Genomic DNA, 18,456 nt, shown 5'->3' with positions numbered 1-18,456 from the left:
CATTGGACCAGTTACCATCCCCTTCATTGTTACTAGTTGCTCTCCTTTGTTTTTGGTGTTTTGAGACAGTCTTGTTATATATCCAAGGGTGGCCATGAGCCTACCCTGTGGCCTAGGATTACCTCAAACTTGAAATCCTCCTACTTCAGCATCTCCAGTGCTAGGATTTTAGGTGTACATTGCCACACCTGGCTCATTATTCTTTTTTTTTTTTTTAATCCACAGAGTATTTTTAAAGATTTATTTTTATTTTATTTGCCTGCATGTATTTAAGGGTACTTTGTACATGCCTAATACTCAAGAAGGCTGGAAGAGGATGCTAAATTCTCCAGAACTGGAGTTGGGGATGGTTATAAGTTGCCAGATGGATGCTGGTCATCATACTCAGGTCCTCTGGAAGAGCTGCAAGTGCTCTTTATTGCTGAGCCATCTCTTCAGTCCCTAAAAAATAGATATATTCTTTAAGTTCTTAGGTTTATATACAATTGATGGGTTTTATTATAGCATTTCATACTCCTTATTCTTTAATTCCATTCCTAGGTATATACACTATAGAAATTCTTATACTTGCAGAAGACATTTTATGTACTCTTTCTGGTATTTTTGTTCATTTGTTTGTTAGGTTTTGGTTTTTTGATACAGGGTTTCTCTGTATTGCTTTGAAGACTGTCCTGGAGTTCTAGCTCTGTAGACCAAGCTGGATTTCAAACTCACAGAGATCTGCCTGCCTCTGCCTCCCGAGTGCTAGGATTAAAGGTTTGCGCCACCAACACCAGGCTTGTATACTCTTTCTTATCCTTTTTCAACTTATAAAATTATTTGTCACATGCATATATGGTGGTTTGAACAAAAATGCCATGGGCTCATATATTCGAATACTTGGTCCCCAGTTGATGGAGCTGTTTGGAGAGGTGGCCTTGTTGGAGAAGGTGTGTCACTGGAGGTGGACCTTGAGGTTTCAAAACAATGGACCACTTCTGAATCTCTCTCTCTGTCTTATGTGAATGAAGATGTAAACTCCCAGCTATGGTTCTTGTGCTATGCCTGCCTGCCTGCTGACATGCTCCCCACTGTGACAGTCATGAACTCTAACTCTCTCAAACTGGAAGCCCCAAATTAAAAATTTCTTCTATAAGTTTATTTGGTCATGGTGTTTTTATCAGAGCAATAGAAGAGCAACTAAGACAATAATTAGATAGATATATATGTTGAGAAACTATCCAATGGATATTAAGTAACAGGTATGTTATGAAAACCCATAGTATGATTGAATTTAATAAACATTGTTCAAACAGTTGGTGGTGGTGCACACCTTTAATCCCAACACTCAGGGGACAGAGGCAGGTGGATCTCTGAGTTTGAGGCCAGCCTGGTCTACAGAGTGAATTCCAGAATGGACAGCCAAGGCTACACAGAGAAACCCTGTCTCAGGAAGAAAAAAAAATAGCATATTGTTGATTGAAATAAATCTTTTTTGTTTTGCTGCGGTATTTTTGTTTTGTTTGTTTGTTTTTTGAAACAGGTCTGAATGCCTAGAACTCACTCTGTAGATCAGGTTGGCCTTGAACTCACAGAGATCCACCTGCCTCTGCCTCCATATATAAATTTCTATAATTTTCTATAATGTTTCAGTGCTTTCCAGTAACTTCATTTACTTTTGTAATCAATAAAATAATAAATGTTATTTTATGTACCAAAAAAGTCTTTTTTTTTTTTTTTTTTTAAATAGACAGGGTCTTTCCATACTGGCTATCCTTGAACTTGCCATGTAGACCAGTCTGATCTTGAACTCACAGTAACCCATTTGCTTCTGCTTCCAGAGTGCTGGGATCAAAGGCATGTGCCACCATGCCTGTCCATCCCTTTTTGTTTTTTGGATAAAGTCTCACACTGTGTACTAGTACTCAAATCTGTGGCAGTCTTCCTGCCTCAGTCTGTCCAGCGCTGGGATTAGAGTTGTGAACCACACACCTGTCGTTCTTTTACAAGAAAAAAAAAAAAAACATGCTCTGACTTTCTGAATAAAAACAGCTATAAACTGAGAGAAGACACAGTGATCCCAAAGCAAGTGCACAGGGACACAGCAGGGCAAGGAACAGGATATGGGAAGCCTGGGAGACCTTCTGGCTAAGCCAGTGGGTTGTTCTTTTGCTATTAACCTCTCTTCCACACACCCCTAAGCATGCAGAGCCAGACATGGTGGCACACATTTGTAATCTCAACACTCAGAATATAGCAGAAGGGTCACAAGTTAGAGGCCAGGCTAGGTTATAGAGTAATACCCTCTCAATTGAAAAAGAAAGAAAAGGTCCTTTTCAAGCAGTAGAGGTTCTTGGACAGGTAGAAGTAAGGAGAGAGGTGCCCTGTTATTCCCAAGGAAATTTCAGTTTCTAGGCTCATGCGCATGGTGTGGCGTCTACATAGAACATTTTCCCTCCATCTTATGCTGGCTCACTTCTACTCACTTCTATTCATTCTTCAGCTTTCAAATTACGGGCTACTTTTAACTAAAATCCTTTTCTTACTCCTACCCCGCCTCAATGCAAGGGTTCTCTGCTCTCATAGCCTGTGCTTCTTCCCTTATCCAGCACTCTCCCACTGAAAGCTGCCCATGTTTCTGCCTCTCCCACTCCAGTTAAACTTCCTGAGATCAGGGGTTATGATGATTTTGTCTATTCTATGTTGATAAGAATCAGAAGTGCTACATGGGTGAATAAAGTGAAAGATTGGGAGAGCAAGGGCTAGAGAACTCTCCACTTGTCTGGAGGGAACATGGTTCTTACCAAGTCTCAGGGAAGAGGCTCCTGGCAGAGGAAGGGAGCCTAGGCTTTATTCTGCCCTCTGCCCTTCCATTCTTCCCTCCCAGGCATCTCATCTTTCTCTGCACCTCCATCTCCTGGGATCTGTTTGGAATGAGCTTGAGCGCCCTCTACTGGCAACAATTCAGAACTGCCCTGGGAATTCATTTTTCCCTCTGGGAAGTTCCTTCTGCTTCCTCCACAATTCCAGAGTTCAGGAGGGTCCGGAATATGAGTAGAAAACAAGGATATCCGTCCAGCAAACAGAAGGTTGCAAGATCTGATCCCACAACTTTCCTCCCTCAACACCGGGAGCACTCTGCCCCACACCCTCACCTTGTGTCTGTTTCCTGGGATCTTCACACTCTGACTCCAACTAATTCACAGAGATGTTGATTTCTGGAGATTTTGGCTGATACATCAGTTCTGACTGTGGAAGAAATATCCAAAGACAGTTGTTTGGGAACAGACAAAAAGAAAAAAAAAAAAAAGACGTGTAAATAAAGGGACTCAGGAACTGGAAAAGAATTCACATTCAAAACAAAAGATCAGACTTGAGAAGATAACTCACTCACACAGAGCTATGTGCCTAGCTCTCTTTATCTCCGTGGGCTCATAACCAGAACTCTGCCTGTGGAGGAAGATTTCCCTAAGCCCTTCACTCTCCCTATATTAATACAGAGGCAAAGGGAATGACTGTGTTGATCGGGTCTCCAGGTTAAATGGAGATATTGGACTTTAAGGACAGCTCTGACCCAACAGTCTCTCAACCTCTCCCCATGCCCTTAGAAGGACTCAGCCAGGAGCTTACATCTTCATTATCACTTCTACTGAACAAATGATCTGGCTGCAGTCCTTTCTCGGGCATGTTCTTCTCCTCCTCTGGCATGAGCTCATCCAGCCAGAGGAGTTCCTGTGGTGAAAAGACCCACTCCAGTGCTTTTCGGACTCCCACCAGGCCCAGTAACTGCAGAGACAGAAACAAGCCCCATGGTTGTCAGTAACAGCAGCTGGGACTAACAGTCTTATGCTTCCTATTATTTCACTGAGTGCTGACTCGTTTCTATGAAGTAGACCCATTTTTGTTTGCTATTGCTTTGTTTTGGGGATAAGGTTTTATGTAGCTCAGCCTGGCCTTGAATTTGCCATGTAACTAAGGATGACCTTGAGCTCCTGATCTTTAACCTCTCAAGTGTTAGTGTTGGGATTACAAGTGTATACCATCATACCTAACTTTTGTTTTGTTTTGTTTGAGACATCAAACTGTGTAGCTCTGGCTGGCATTGAATTCACTATGTAGATTAGGCTGGCCTTGAAATTGGGGTCCACCAACATATCCAGTTTTGTTTTGATTTTTAAGACAGTATCTCACTTTGAGGTTCAAGCTGGTCTCAAACACAATGTGATCCTTCTGCCTCAGCCTCCCAAGCACTGGGGTTACAAGCAAAAATCACCGTACCCAGTTTACTCCCACTGTACATAAAAGGCAACTGAAGCCCTGAAAGATTAGTAACTCCCCTGAGGTCATACACCTGGCATGTAGTAACCAGACTGATCCTATTGCAAATCCTGTGGCTCTTAACAGACAGCCTCACTGAGTAACAAAGAGTCAGTTTACCCTTCCAGGAGCTCAGTTATTTGGGGGGGGGGGGTTGTGGACAAGCCCAAATTAGTTAGGAAAGTTGGTGAATCAAGAGTCCTAGAAGTAGTAAGTATCCCACAGCCATCTTTCTGTCTTAGTCTTGGAATTTCCAACTAGGGAGAGCCAGTGGAAGTAAGAGAGATGAGTATTCTTCAGCCACCCTCCCAAGCTCACAGTCTCCCAGAACTGCTCAACACTCCCCCTCCAAGTTACCATAAGTGGGAAGATAATGGCTGCAGGGGTAGACTTGATTACCCAAAGCAGAGCCAGGCAGGCAATCTGGATGGCTGTGAACAGGTGGACTCTGCTCAGAGGTACATGCCGCAAGAGTAGCATGTCTGGCTGATGTTTTGTTGGCATCAACAATAGCTGCACTCTCTTCATGAACTGGGAGAATGAGAGGAAACAAAAGCAGGATGATGGGGTAATTTGGAGGGTGTCACTGTTGGCTGCAAAGACTGCAAAAGAAGGCTCCCATGGCATCCCCATCTAGAGCATGGTAGCAGAGCTCTTATGTTCAGGAGGAGCAGGATAATGGAGATGAGGGAGATTGGCAAATGGGAGGAGGAGTAGGGTTGCTAGGTGATTGTAATGAGCTCACCTGGATGCTGCTGAGTGCCGATACCCCCATGTACAGGAAGATGCCGTAAAGCACAGGCATTGGGATGAACTAGTAGAAGAAGAGACACAGCAAAGGAGCTTATCTTCCAGCTTCCCAGGTGCCCCACCTGGGCTCCAGACTGGAGCCAGCCAATCCTTTCTTTTCCTTTCACACCCCACATGCCTGATTTCATTGAGTCTTTTCATGCAGTCACATGAGGCTGATTATTATTATTGTCTGCATTTTACAGATGAGGAAATACAAAGTAACTTGTACATACCTCACCTACCTCACCAATCTTTTTATTCCATCATGATATTGCTAGTCTAGAATTCTATGTCCTCCTGTCCTAATCTCCTGAATGCTGGGATTACACTGTGCTACCACACCCAGCTTTCTCTTGTCTTATTATCACATTGCTGTCTGCTTTATGTGCTCCCATATACTGGTCACTTTCCATTCATATGCTGACATTTGATTGTTACCCTTTCAAAGCCTGTTGCTTTGCTATTCTTTTCTCCTAAAATGTTCCTCATGCCTGGGCATGGTGACACACACCTGTGATCCAGCACTTGGGAGGCAGAGGCAGGAAGACATATATAAATTCTAAGCCACCTTGGTCTATATAGCAAGTTCCAAGATAGCCGGGGCTACATAATGAAACCCTTTCTCTACCAACCAACCAATCGATCCATCAAATACTCCTCTCTTAGACTTTATAATCACTCATACTTCATCTCATTTCACTCTGGAAAGGTCGTCTCTGACTGCTGAGTCTGAAGTAACCCTGGCACTGTTTGTAAAATTTTTAATATTTATTTACTACTGTTATTGTATGTGTTCCACAGCTTGTGTATGGAGATCAACTTGTGGGGGCAGGTTACTCCTTCTACCATGGCTTCTAGGGAGTGCATTCAGGTCAGTCATCAGTCTTGCATGGCAAATGCTTTTGCCCACTGACCCATCTTGCTGGGCCAGCCCTAACATTCTTAATCACCTTATCTACTTTATTTTCCTCTGAAGTTATCCTATTGCTTTAACTTCTGAAAATCTGTCCTCTCTCACCAGACTCCCACGAGGATGGAGACATATGTTATCACCACTGTATTCCTGGAACAGTGGTTGGTATACCATTTATGAGAGTCAACCTACTTAGCAAGTGGTTAATCCAGTCCATCTGGCTCTCCTACTGCATTACTCGTATCCAGCCTCCATGACCTTGGCCCTGCCTAACCTCCTGCTCTTGTCCTTCTGCCAGTGACTCTTGCTTGACATTCCCACACCCTCCTTGACTACTTTGCTGCTTGGCTTGTTGACCTCTTCTTCTGTAGCTAGCTGGTTATGTGAGTGTGAGTGTGTGTGTAAAGTTTCTGGCAAAGTTTGGTTTCATATTCCTTTTCAGTACTCTTCCTCCCCTCTCTTAAGTAACAAGCACAGTGGGATCCCCAGCGGAAGTTTCATAAGCCTTGAGAAAGAGTAAAGGGCTTTTTGCTTCAAAGTTTTTCTGGGATATGAATATACACATAGTCATAAGCTTGTTGGGAGACTGGAACAAGGACAGAGCTAGAACCCTAGGGATGAAGGCATCTACATATCCTACTCCACCAAACAAATCCTGCAGGCTTAGAAATTAGGTACATTTTTTAAATCTTTATTTTTTAGATATGGTATTATGTAGACCAAGATGGTCTCAAACATACTATAAAACCTACTATATAGTTGAGGCTAGCCTTGAAATTGAACTCCTTATCCTCTACCTCCTAAGTGCTTGAATTACAAGTATGTGACCACCACACCTGGTCTATTTTGATTTCTTTTCTTGTTATTGTTATTATATTTCTTATTATCTCTGTGTGTGTGTGTGTGTGTGTGTCTGTGTGTCTGTGTGTAAGCTTGGAGATAAGAAAATTACTTAATAGAATTAGTTCTTTCCTTCCATCTTGTAGACCCAGGCACAATGTCAAATTCAGGCTTTCAGTCTTGTTAGCAATATCTTTATTCACTGAGTCATCACACACACACACACACACACACACACACACACATACACACACACACACAGACACCATTTTTGTTTCTTTTGAGACAGGTCTCACACTATAGCCCAAGCTGGCCTGCAGCTTATTGTGTACACAGGCTGGGCTCAAAGTTGAAGCAAGCCTCTTGCCTCAACCTCCTGGCTCTGAGATTACAAGTATGATCCACCATGCTCTGTAAGCCTGGGTTTTTTAATCTGAGGAATTTCTGGGCATTAACCGATTACTTTACATCTTTAACCTTCGGGTTTCTCATTTGTAGAATATGCGTGTCTCCCAGCATTAGCTAGCATGAGGATTTTTGAAACAATGCTCCAGTTCCTGGAGCACTGTAAATATACAACCAGAGTCAGATCTGTTGCAATTGCTGCATGAGCCCTGATCCTGGCCAAACATGTACCTTGAGTACTGGTGCCAGGAAGATGGAGGCACCTGTAAGGATGAACACCACCAAACCCGTCAGCCTCTGCTCCCTGTGGGGAGAAGGAGGAATTAGCTGTGTCTAAGGGTGCTCCTGGAACACTCAGGCTAGACCCCTTAGCCAGACCTAGCACAGATCTGACATCCAGAGAGAAGAGGGGTTCCCTTGATAGGTTACCTGGCAAAGGCCCCCTGCCTGCTGTGAAAAACAGAAAGGAAAGCAAAACCTTCCCACATGGGGCTCCGGTCCACTATCAGTTCAGGTTCATTGTTGTTCTGTTTTGTTTGTTTTTTAATGTTTTATTACATTCTACTTATGTATACTGTGTGTGTGCATGTATGTATATATGTATGTATGTATATGTGTGTGCCTGTCTTGGTGTATATGTGATGGTCAGAGGACAACTTACAGGAGTTAGTTCTTCCCCTTTACCACCCAGATCCCAAGAAGTCATGAGACATGGCTGGAATATCTTTATCCACTGAACCACCTCACCCACCCGTTGTGGTTTTTCTTTGTTTCAGTGGTTCTAGGAATCAAACCTCGTATGTACTAGATGAGCACTACCACTGAAGTCCATCCCCACCTCCACGGTTCGTGGTTTATTTATTTATTTTGGTTTTTTGAGCCAGGGTTTCTCTGTGTATCAGACCTGGCTGTTCTGGAACTCCTTCTATAGACCAGGCTGACCTTAAACTCACAGAGACCCACCTGCCTCTGCCTCCCGAGTGCTGGGACTAAAGGTGAATGCCACCAATTGTTTTTTATTTTGGTGGAAAAATTAGCAATTTCCGATGCCTTTAAAGATTTACATTTCATAATTTACAAAGGTAATCAATTTCACATATTTTAGGTAGACTCTGTTTCTAACAGCTACAAAATTGTTTTAGTCATGAATTCCTTTGCAATGTCCATGATATACTTCTACATGGAGTGGGGATTGTTAGGTGGCATCTCACCTTCCACTTTAGCCCTAGCTACCTTCACCCTTATGTTTATAATGTCCTTCTTTTTGGGGGGGTGTTGTTTGTTTGTTTGTTTGGTTGCTTGATTAGTTGGTTTGGTTTGGTTTTTGGGGACAGGATTTCTCTGTGTAGACCCTGGCTGTCCTGGAATTCACTCGGTAGACTGGGCTGACCTCAAACTCACAGAGCTCTGCCTATCTTGGCCTCCCACATGCTGGGATTAAAAGTGTGCACCACCATCACCTATATAATGCTCTTCTTGAAGCCCTTCACTCATCTCAAAGTGCACCTACTTTCCCCACTGCAGTTCTTAAAGGGCATAGCTTAGAATTGAAGATGCTCAAATAACTCAAATAACTCACAGATCCCTTAACCCTTTTGCCACATCCTTCTCACTGCAGCCTACTGATTACATGCTTTACCTGATGCCCAGGAAGTGGGGGGCTTCACCAGGGACAAAGGCTTTGCTCTCTCTCCGAAGACTGTCCATGTGAGCCAGGGAGATGACAGTGGCTGAGACATACCAGGGCAGCCCAAGCGCTGATGTGAGCAGCATCAAAACAGCTACACAGAAGAGGTCCAGGTGGAAGCCAGCTCCCTTCTGCAGGAAATGGGGGTTGTTTTGAAGCTAGAAGTGCCATCTGGACCCCACTCTGGAGTTTCTGTATCTTGTCTGGGTCTTACCTGCAATTTGTATTCTGCACGGTTGAGAATGACTGCTGTGATCTGCTGGTCCATGAAGATAAGAATAGACAGCAGCAGAGCAGGCAAGGCTGCTGCCACACTCAGCCACCAGGGGTTAGCTCCAAAAGGAGACACCAGCCAGCCACGCCCAGGGAGTGTAGGCTGAGGGGACATTCCACGGGCAGATTGGAAAATGTCTCCCAAGAGCACCTCACCGCCACACCCCTATATTCCCACCTTGGCACTCTACCACCATCCACCTCTGCTCCCAAGATCTTAGATTCTAGCTGGGAGCGCTCTCTCTCTCCTCCTCCCTCCCTCCTTTCCTCCCCCTCTCCTCTCCTCTCCCCTCCTTTCCTCTCCCCTCCTTTCCTCTCCTCTCCTCTCCTCTCCTCCCCCTCTCCTCTCCTCTCCCTCTCCTCCCCTCCCCTCTCCTCTCTTCTCCTCTCCTCCCCCTCCCCTCCCCTCCCCTCCCCTCTCCTCCCCTCCCCTCCCCTCCCCTCCCCTCCTCTCCTCTCCTCTCCTCTCCTCTCCTCTCCTCTCCTCCCATGTATTCCAGTGCCTTAGAAGAGAGCAGAAAGGAGAGACTAGTGTGGATGCAGTCAAGGACTCTGGCCTTTGGTTCTCCCTGTCTCCCCTCCCGTCCCCCTCCCCCTGGAAGAAGAGTTGGTGAATATAACTTGCACACACTGCTTTGTTCTTATTCCCAGACGTCCTTAGACTCACACCCACCCCTCCATCCAGAGCAGCTCAGGTTCAGACCTGCCTCGGTCTGGGGCAGAGGTGGGGCAGGATTAGGTGTGACTGCGTCTGCTCTGATTATAAGCGTCTGTGGTGGGGAGGGGGCCTAGGTGAATAGCTGGGGTTCTAAGCCCTAAAACCACCCCCATTAGAACCCCCTTGCTGTCCTGCCCTGGGGGAGTCTGGGAGGGGGAGGTTTCCTATTGTCCAGGCAAAGTCTGGTACTGTATACTGTCATTCCCTACAGAAGGAGCTCCAGCTTTACTGAATCAGAGTTGGCATTGAAGGGTATAAAGAAGAGTAGGTATGTGGAAGTGGGTAGGGCCATGCCAGTGGCAGGGAGAAGCCATAACAGCAGCATTTACTGAGTATGTGATGTGTGCCAAGCATTGTAGTAACTATTTACACTATGATATGTAAATTCAAAAACAACCTATGGGAGAATGGCTATCTATGCCATTTTTACAGACTAAAATTCTCACTAAAATTCTCACGCCTGTGATCATAGCACATGGAGGATTAAAGCAGGAGGATCAAAAGTTCAAAGCCAGCCTCAGCTGCTTATGGAGTTTGAAGTCAATCTGAACTACAGGAAACTCTGTCACCAAAAAATCATAGATGCCTAGAGCCTGCTAGGAAGAGGCAGAAATGGAATTCAAATCCAAGCCTGTTGCCCAGAGCCCATCCTCCAACACCTACCCTATAATAATAGCTACTATATACAGCATTCTTCATTCCTTATGCATCTATTGCAATACCTCATTGTATCAGTCAACAGCTCTGTGAGGCCATTGTTCTTACTGTTTCTATCACGAGTGAAGGAAATGGCTCAGAGAAAGAGAATTTATGCATCTTATTACTCCAAAGTTCCTGGACCCACTACCCCCCTCCTTCCCTCCTCATTCTGTTCAGCCCTCACCTTGAATTCTGTGGGCACCAAGAGCTTTGGTGTGGCTAGGCCCAGAAGGGCGTCAAGGCCACAGCCCAGCAGGATGGCCAGGATTGAGGAAAAGTCGCTGAACACCTTGCGCACCTGTTCATGTAGGAGACAGTTTACTCTGGGCCTGCCATCCCATTTCTTTTTTAACCTTTCCCATTTTCAGACAGAATCCAGGGCCATAACCAGTCCTTTCACACAGAAAGAAAAATGTCACTTACCACAGAGGGGAAAAGGCGGCTGTTCTTTACATGCTTGAGGGCCATGGCACAAAAGAAGGAAGTAAAGAAGAGAAGAAGGGAGAAGAAGGCAATGTCTGGCACCGTATGGCAGCTGGGACCACTAGGGTAGCCTCCTTGCTGGATGCACTCGGGTGGAGACAGCAAGGATGCATTGACCAGGCCTAGGTGCTGAATAGAGGAGGGGTGAGGTATTGGACAGTGGGCAACAGAGGAAGTGTCCCACTCTGTTGGACCCACCTCAAAGGAAGGGGAACCCAAAGAGACATCAGGAACCCAGGATTGGTCATAGGTTAAATACAAGTAACCAATGAAGCTTTCTTTCCTCTTCGGGTGGGAAGAGCCTAAAACCTCTAACAATTTTCTTTCTCAGACCTTTCTAGGCACAGGCTCTCACCACGCTTAGGACATCTGTGTCTTTGTGCTTTGTGCTTGTCCACTCAGATGCATTTCCTGGGAAGCAGAGAATTCTGGTATAAGCCCTCTTCCTTGAGAAACCTTTTTCCACAAGGATTCTAATTTGTTGTTCCACCTGAACGAGAAAGTTCTTTTTTTTTTTTTTTTTTTTTTTTTTTTTTTTTTTAATTTAGCCAGGCAATGGTGGCACACGCCTTTAATCCCAGCAAGCACTCGGGAGGCAGAGGCAGGCGGATCTCTGTGAATTTGAGGCCAGCCTGGTCTACAAGAGCTAGTTCCAGGACAGCTTCCAAAGCCACAGAGAAACCCTGTCTTAAAAAAACAAACAAATGAAAAAACCAAATTTTTAAAGAGATTTATTTATCATGTATATTGTTCTGTTTGCATGTATGTCGGCAGGCCAGAAGTGGGCACTGGATTTCACTACAGATGTGGGTTGCTGGGAATTGAACTCAGGACCTCTGAAAAAGTAGTGTCTGCTGTTAACCTCTGAGCTATCTCTCCCAGCCCTATGAGAAAGTTGTTGATCCTGGTCATTCTGTTGATTCTGTTGCACTCCAGTGTGTTCTGAAGTTGCTATTCCATACACTCACACCTCAGACTCCACCATCTGTGTCTCTTGTGGTGAGCACAAAACTGAGCCAAAGCACTTGTTCATCAAACCATCACTGACCAAATTCATGAGCTCACAGATCTATGTGTCCAGAGCAAGAAGTGGTCTCATTCAGGACTAGTAGAATCAGACAGAGATTAGAAAGGATGTTTTTTAGCTAGGTAGTTGATATCTTACATTTATACTCTCAGCAGTTGGAGATTGAGGCAGGAGCATCAGGGGTTCAAGGTCATCATAGGTTACCTAGTGAACTGGAGACCATACTAGGCTGCATGAGACCCTGTCTCACCCTGGATAGCCCCTCCCCTCAAAGGGCACCTTCTCCCATTCCTGGTACCTTCCATGCGGAGGGATCTATGCAAGCATAACACGCCTAACCCTTCCACCTAGTCATCTAGTTTCACTCAGTAGCCAGGAACTGTGATTTGTTTGCTTTGGGATTTTAGGAAGTGAAAGTGGGCATGCCTGGCCCTCCCTTTCCCCTCTTCTCTGGAGAGTAAGATGACTGGTTGGTGTATTTAGCTCTGCTTCTCTGGTGCAAAACAGTCCCCCATCCAGTACTGCCGTCCTTGGGTGAGTACGTCTAATTTTAGTTTCACTCTTAGGAAGCCCATTCACCCGTACTCTTCTGCCAGGGCCGTCAGAAATAAAGATGATCCTGGGATTTGTAACTGGTCCTGAACCAGAAAGGAGACCTCTAGCTGTTGGATAAGTACTCAACATTCTCCTGAACTTGGTCCATTTCCCACCTCTTTCCTCACCTGGCCAGGGTACCAGTTTCCCTCACCTACCTCCTGGGCCTGGGTATTGACAGAAGCAACCATAGGCAGGCGATCCTGGCCTTTGGATTGGATAGGCACGAATCAAGTTCAGCATTTTCCCCACAGCATCATAAATGAAGATGAGGCTGATGAGAGCACAGAACCCTTCCTCTGTGAATCTCGTGAAGTAGCGCACCAGCAAGCTGGCCTCTGTAGCCACCAGCACCAGGCAAAATATGGCCACCCAGACGCCTACCCACAGGCGGAAGGGCAGGTAGTCCAGGCTGTGATCTCTGTAGGAGTGAGGACAGTCAGGACTGGCTGCTCCCCACCTAACCCAGAGACAGCCAGCCCCCCACCCTCTCCTCTCCTCCACCAATAGACTGGAGAGGTGAGAGAAGCCTCCTACCTGCTAAAAGAAAAGAGCAGGCGCTCAAACACCAGCACTGGTCCCGTGCTGCTAAGGATGGTGAGGGGCTGCCCTGCCATCAGGCAGAAGGCAGCTCCAGCCACTGCTGTGCCCAGGAAACTCTCCAGAACTCCCTGGAAGTGGATATAGCTCCTCATAGATCCCGGCATCCCAACATAGGAGCCTAAGCTCCTGTGGTGTCTCAGCCCCACTCACAGTCCCAAGAGGTCAGGCAGATGGGACACCAAAGTATATGCCAATCCTATCATACAAACCCACACACCTGGGCACCTTCAGTGGCGTCTCCCAGCAGACCCCCAAAAGTGATGGCGTTCGTGACTGTGGCCAGGTAAATGTAGAGCACAGCTGAGAAACACTGAGGGTGTAGGGCGTCCAAGAAATCGCTGGGGTACCAGCATGCTTTCCGGCGCACGTCCTGGACAAGACCCCCAAACAGCCTCCCGCCCGAGTGTCGTCAGTGATCCATGTTTCCACACCCCACGCCTGCATCCTGCTTTTCTCTGTGTCCAGGAGAGCCCCTCCCGCATTGCCTGCACATTTTGATGCTCCTGTTATACTTCCACAGGATCCCAATCCCTGTTCCCACCCAGCTCCCCTTACCTGCCTGTCCTTTGCAACTCCGGGCTGGGTGTGTGCTGTCCATGGTGGTTCCTGTCCTCTGCCTGGGTCACTTTCCCGCTGGTGAAGCCAGTGACTTCCTGCGGTTCTGATCGTTCTGAGCAGAGTCTGAGCAAAAAGGGAACCCCAGGTGGGCTGACATCTCCAGCCAACCTGAGATTTGACTCCAAAGTATGTGTCGCCCCGCCCCCTGGAGGCTACTGCGGTGGTGGCTAAGGGCACCCTCACTCTGTCGGTGGAAAATAGATCCAGGTCACAGCCCCACCATGTGAATGCCAAACTTATCTGGGGAGCGCTGCAGACCCCATAACCAAGGGGAAGATCTGTGGAATTAGGACCCCAGGTACCTTTTGTGCTGAGAGGGTAGGCATTTGGGTGGGGGAATCCGGGCTGTCCGGTCCCACCGACCTGGGGGTAGAGTTGTCACCTCCTGTAGGAAGGCATCCAGGGCTGCCAGAAGGTCGTGAATATTACTTGCCCGACGAACTGCCCGCTGGAATTGCTGTATTTAAGGTCACAGAGTGGACAGTAAATGCATTATTTGGACTCTTGTATGTGTTTTCACAAAACCACCCACAAACTACGAGGGGAAATTCACAATTTACCCACAAATGCATCCATTCATTCATTCTGGGCCTATTATAATGTGGCTACATTGGTAGCTATGGAAACATCAGCCCTCATGTTACAAACACAAAGCCACACTCAGCCTCACAGTTATTTCTGATCGGAGTCTATATGAATGCTCCACACACAAATATGCACACAGAGGGACACCTGCTCCACTCACCGGGTCACTGAGGACGACAGCTGCTGCCCTACCCATCTCATGGTAGCTCCTTCCCTGGGTGGGAGGACCCAGAAGGAGGCAGAAGAACCTGAAGAAGGAATGGGGCCCCAGGCTGCTTTCTCAGGGCAGCAGTGCCTGCTAAGAGTAGCCTCTGACACTTAGCTCTGGCCTCCCTACTTGCTCAAGTATACACCAGCTCTTCGGAATGACCCCTGCGTGGCATTTCCGAGGCAGTCGCGGGGAACTGGACCCAGAGACCCCAACCCTCCTCAGTAAAGGCCCTTCTTCTGTGCCCAAGAACCCCCGAATCTCAGTCACCTCACCTGCTAGGCAAGATCACCTCTGTAAGAGGCTCCAGCACCACTGGATTCTGCAGTCTTACGAAGGCCCCTAGTGGTTGAGCCAGGAAACCCAGCTCTCCTGCCAACACTGCTGCCGCCTCAGCTCCCTGCGGCAGCTTCTGTCTCAAGGGATTCCAGTGCTGGATGGCAGAGTATGAGAGAGTCTTTAGGGAGGGAGATGTCGGCAGAAACTCAACTGAGGAGCCTGGTGGAGGGTGGATCTCCTAATTCCTATCATCCTCCCAGCCTTGCTCAAGGAAGGCCCACAAACCTTCAAGGGGGTGTCCTCATCACGAGAAGCATTTCTAAAAGCATTAGACCCTACAAAACAGGAATGCATAGTGGTTAGAGCACAAGCTTTAGGGGCAGGCCTGCTGGGGGATAGCTGTGACGTAAGTCTCCAGGGTAAATGACTGAAGGTTAAATGAGAAGATACTGCAGTGAAGCCCCTGGCGCAGTGACCCCTTCGAGGCTGTCACAGCCCTGGCACCCCCCTCTTCTGTCCTCACCATCACCACCAGTTCCCTCTTGCCCATGAGTCTTGGCCTGAGGATTGAGCCAAGTCAAGGCCACTCCTAGCTCAAGACACATAGAAGATACCTGGGATCCTCCTATCCCAGAGTCTTGATCCCAGGGCCAAAGAAGCATCTCTCACCTCTGCAGGGCCTGATGCCTGGGGTCTGGATGTGGTGCTGGGGTCTCTGCAGCAGCAAGGCTTGGAGCTGTCCTCTCAGTTCTGGGCTCAGTGACTCCTCACTGATTACCTGCTCTGCAGAACAGATGTGAAGTTCAAACCCCTCCTCCCTTGAGTCTTTCCTTCTAGAGTCTCAGGAAGTGAAAGGACTAATGAACTCTCCCCTCTGTTGCTTTGAGACGAGGTCTCACTACATAAACTGGGCTGCCTAATATTCAGTGGTCCTCCTGTCCTCTGCTTACCAGGTATGAAGGCTGAAGGCACGTGTCGCCACCCCCAGCTGATTTTCCAGAACTATCTCTGTGTCCCTAGGATAGGATGGGGTGGGATAGGCTCTGGAAGATTCTAAGATTTGGGGGGGAAATTTCCAGGGAATGGAATGTCTCCCAATCCTACCCACAAGCTCCAGGAGGCTCTGAGCTCGACAGTCCAGCAGTACAATACCCTCGGCCAACAGGCTTCGAAGTTTCTGGAGGCTGGGTAATGCCAGGGTAGGCACATGTGGGGCACTCCACCGGCCTGCACCTACTTCTAGCTTTTCTTCAAACAGCACCCACCTGTAATGAAGGGATAGGTAGCGTCATCTGGAGGCTGTCCCATGTCAAGACCATAGGGCAACGTGGCTGCCTTTGTCCCAGTTGTGCAGAAAATGTCTCTCCCAGAGCAGTCACTCTTCACTGGGTCTCAGAGAACTCAAAACTACATTGTAGAGGAAGCTGAGTCTTGTGGAAAGAATACAAGGGCAAAATGCTAACTGGAGGTGGGAAGGATGTAGAACTAGCCAGGTTTCACTCACCTGCCTGTCTCTCTCCACTCCAGTGCCTGAGGCCAGCCCAACAGCTCATTTAGTTGAACGAAGAGTAGGGGGTCCTTGGATACCTCTGATTCTCCACTGTCTGTGTCTGAGGGACCACCAAGGCTGGGACCAGGGCCAAGGCCACTGTCCAGTCCCTCTGCTAGAACATTTTCATGAGCACTAGAATGTTCAAAATCCTCTTGGCCTGGCAGCTTCATCTTGGAAAGGCTTGCACAAAATCTTGGGAGCTGTGCTATCCTGGGGCCCTCTGACTGCATTTATACCTCACCCCAGCATAGCACAAGCAAAGCCAAGCCGAGCCTGTTGGCTCCAGAGAATACCAGTCATCTTCTCCTCTACTTGTTCTCTGACCACTGCTGGCCTAAGTGTTTGTAAAACTAATCTAGCCATTCCTAGACCTTTCAGAAGTGCTCAGCCTGTGTATGTATGTCAGGACTGACCTCAGTCTATTTTGTGTAAACAAATAGGAGTAACTGACACCCAGCCCAGATTCCGTTGCCCCTGGCCATCCTGTATCAAATAAATATTGATACCAAAATTCTAGGACTGTTTGGATGTCAACAATATAGCATAGGGGCCACAGACACATATTTGGACAAAGAAGGAACTAATGTCTAGGCTTGTGAAAGCTAGGCAGAACAAGGGAGACAGATAGTATAGGGCTGTTAAATGGACTAACTTTGCAAAGTGGAGATGGGTCGTGGGAACACAATGCCTATATCTTAAATTCTTCTATCCAATATCTGGAAATCCAATTTTGCTATGTGCCCCTTTAACTCAGACCCTCACTGAAGGTGGTAGAGGTGTGTATGTGTGTTGTCCCTCAAGCCAAAGTTACAAAAAAAAAAAAATGTGGTCCTTTATCAAATTCTGTTGATGGTACCTTCCAAATGTGCCCAGAATTCAACCATATTCCCCAGCTCCAGCACTACTATGATCCAAGCCACTGTCATTTCTTACCTGAATTAGTTCAGTAGCCCACTGGCCTTCTGTAACTTTGGCTTTGGCTCTTCCTAACTTTCCAAAGTTCATCTTCCAAACAGCAGCCATAAGGATTTTGTTTGTTTGAGACAGGGTCTCACTACATAGCCCTGGCTGGCCTGGAATTTGTTACAGAGACTGAGTTGGTCTTGAACTCTCAGAGATCTGCCTGCTACTTACCCTTGACTACTGGGCTTAGAGGAATGTTCCACCACCCCTAGCTAAGGATTCTTATAACAATATTCTTGTGGCTAGAGAGATGGTTCAATGGTTAAGAACATTTGCTGCTCTTCCATAGGACCTAAGTTTGATTCCCAGCACCCACATGGCAGCTCACAGCAGTATTTAACTCCAGTTCCATGGAATATGATACCCCCTCTCCTGTTCATCTCAGACACAAGGTACACAGATGATGGACAGAAGTATATGCAGGCAGAACACCCCCCCTACATCCAATACCCTCTACTTCCCCTCCAGCCGTTCTAACATGGACCAGGTGGCACAGGTGTGTAATCCCAGCTGCTTGGGAGGTTGGAGCTCTACATGAGGGACACAGGCACACTAAATTAATGAGCTATGCCTTGAGTTCAACCTCCTTCTGACATATATAAATGTAAAGGCACTCCTTCCTCCAGATGCAAACCTACTTAATGTACCTTTTTGTTTTGGTTTAGTTTTTTTTTGTTGTTGTTTGTTTGTTTGTTTTTTGAGACAAGGTTTCTCTAGGTAACCCTGGCTGTCCTAGAACTGGCACTGTAGACCAAACTGGTCTCAAACTCACAGAGATCCAGCTTCCTCTGCCTCCCAAGTGCTGGCTATATAATGTACCTTTAAAAAGGTCCCCTCCTGCCAGGTGGTGGTCTCCTCCTGCCAGGGTCTACAGAGTTCCAGGACAGGTTCCAAAGCTACAGAGAAATCCTGTCTTGGAAA

At 46.9% G+C, this 18,456-nt stretch overlaps 2 protein-coding genes across 2 annotated transcripts in view; one reads left to right on the top strand and one right to left on the bottom strand.

Moving 5' to 3' along the window:
- Positions 1–18,456, top strand: part of Hbegf (heparin binding EGF like growth factor) — a 54,868-nt gene that overhangs the window by 15,623 nt on the left and 20,789 nt on the right. The gene's annotated exons all lie outside the window — the stretch shown is intronic.
- Positions 319–16,780, bottom strand: Slc4a9 (solute carrier family 4 member 9). The gene is made up of 22 exons (XM_051202408.1): positions 16,525–16,780; positions 16,125–16,285; positions 15,690–15,803; positions 15,306–15,355; positions 15,017–15,174; positions 14,694–14,781; positions 14,242–14,405; positions 13,886–14,011; positions 13,548–13,722; positions 13,265–13,398; positions 12,886–13,148; positions 11,462–11,517; positions 11,047–11,235; positions 10,808–10,921; positions 9,148–9,309; positions 8,886–9,064; positions 7,478–7,550; positions 5,042–5,110; positions 4,654–4,827; positions 3,610–3,765; positions 3,135–3,228; positions 319–441 (listed from the first exon to the last, which is right to left on the bottom strand). Exons 1-21 carry the CDS (start codon positions 16,740–16,742, stop codon positions 3,175–3,177), a joined length of 2,877 nt encoding a protein of 958 aa, XP_051058365.1. The 5' UTR covers positions 16,743–16,780; the 3' UTR covers positions 319–441; positions 3,135–3,174.

The sequence above is a fragment of the Phodopus roborovskii genome, unplaced genomic scaffold, assembly GCF_943737965.1.
Source record: "Phodopus roborovskii unplaced genomic scaffold, PHOROB, whole genome shotgun sequence".
NCBI classification, from domain to species: domain Eukaryota; kingdom Metazoa; phylum Chordata; class Mammalia; order Rodentia; family Cricetidae; genus Phodopus; species Phodopus roborovskii.
This window is presented reverse-complemented; position numbering and strand designations above follow the sequence as displayed.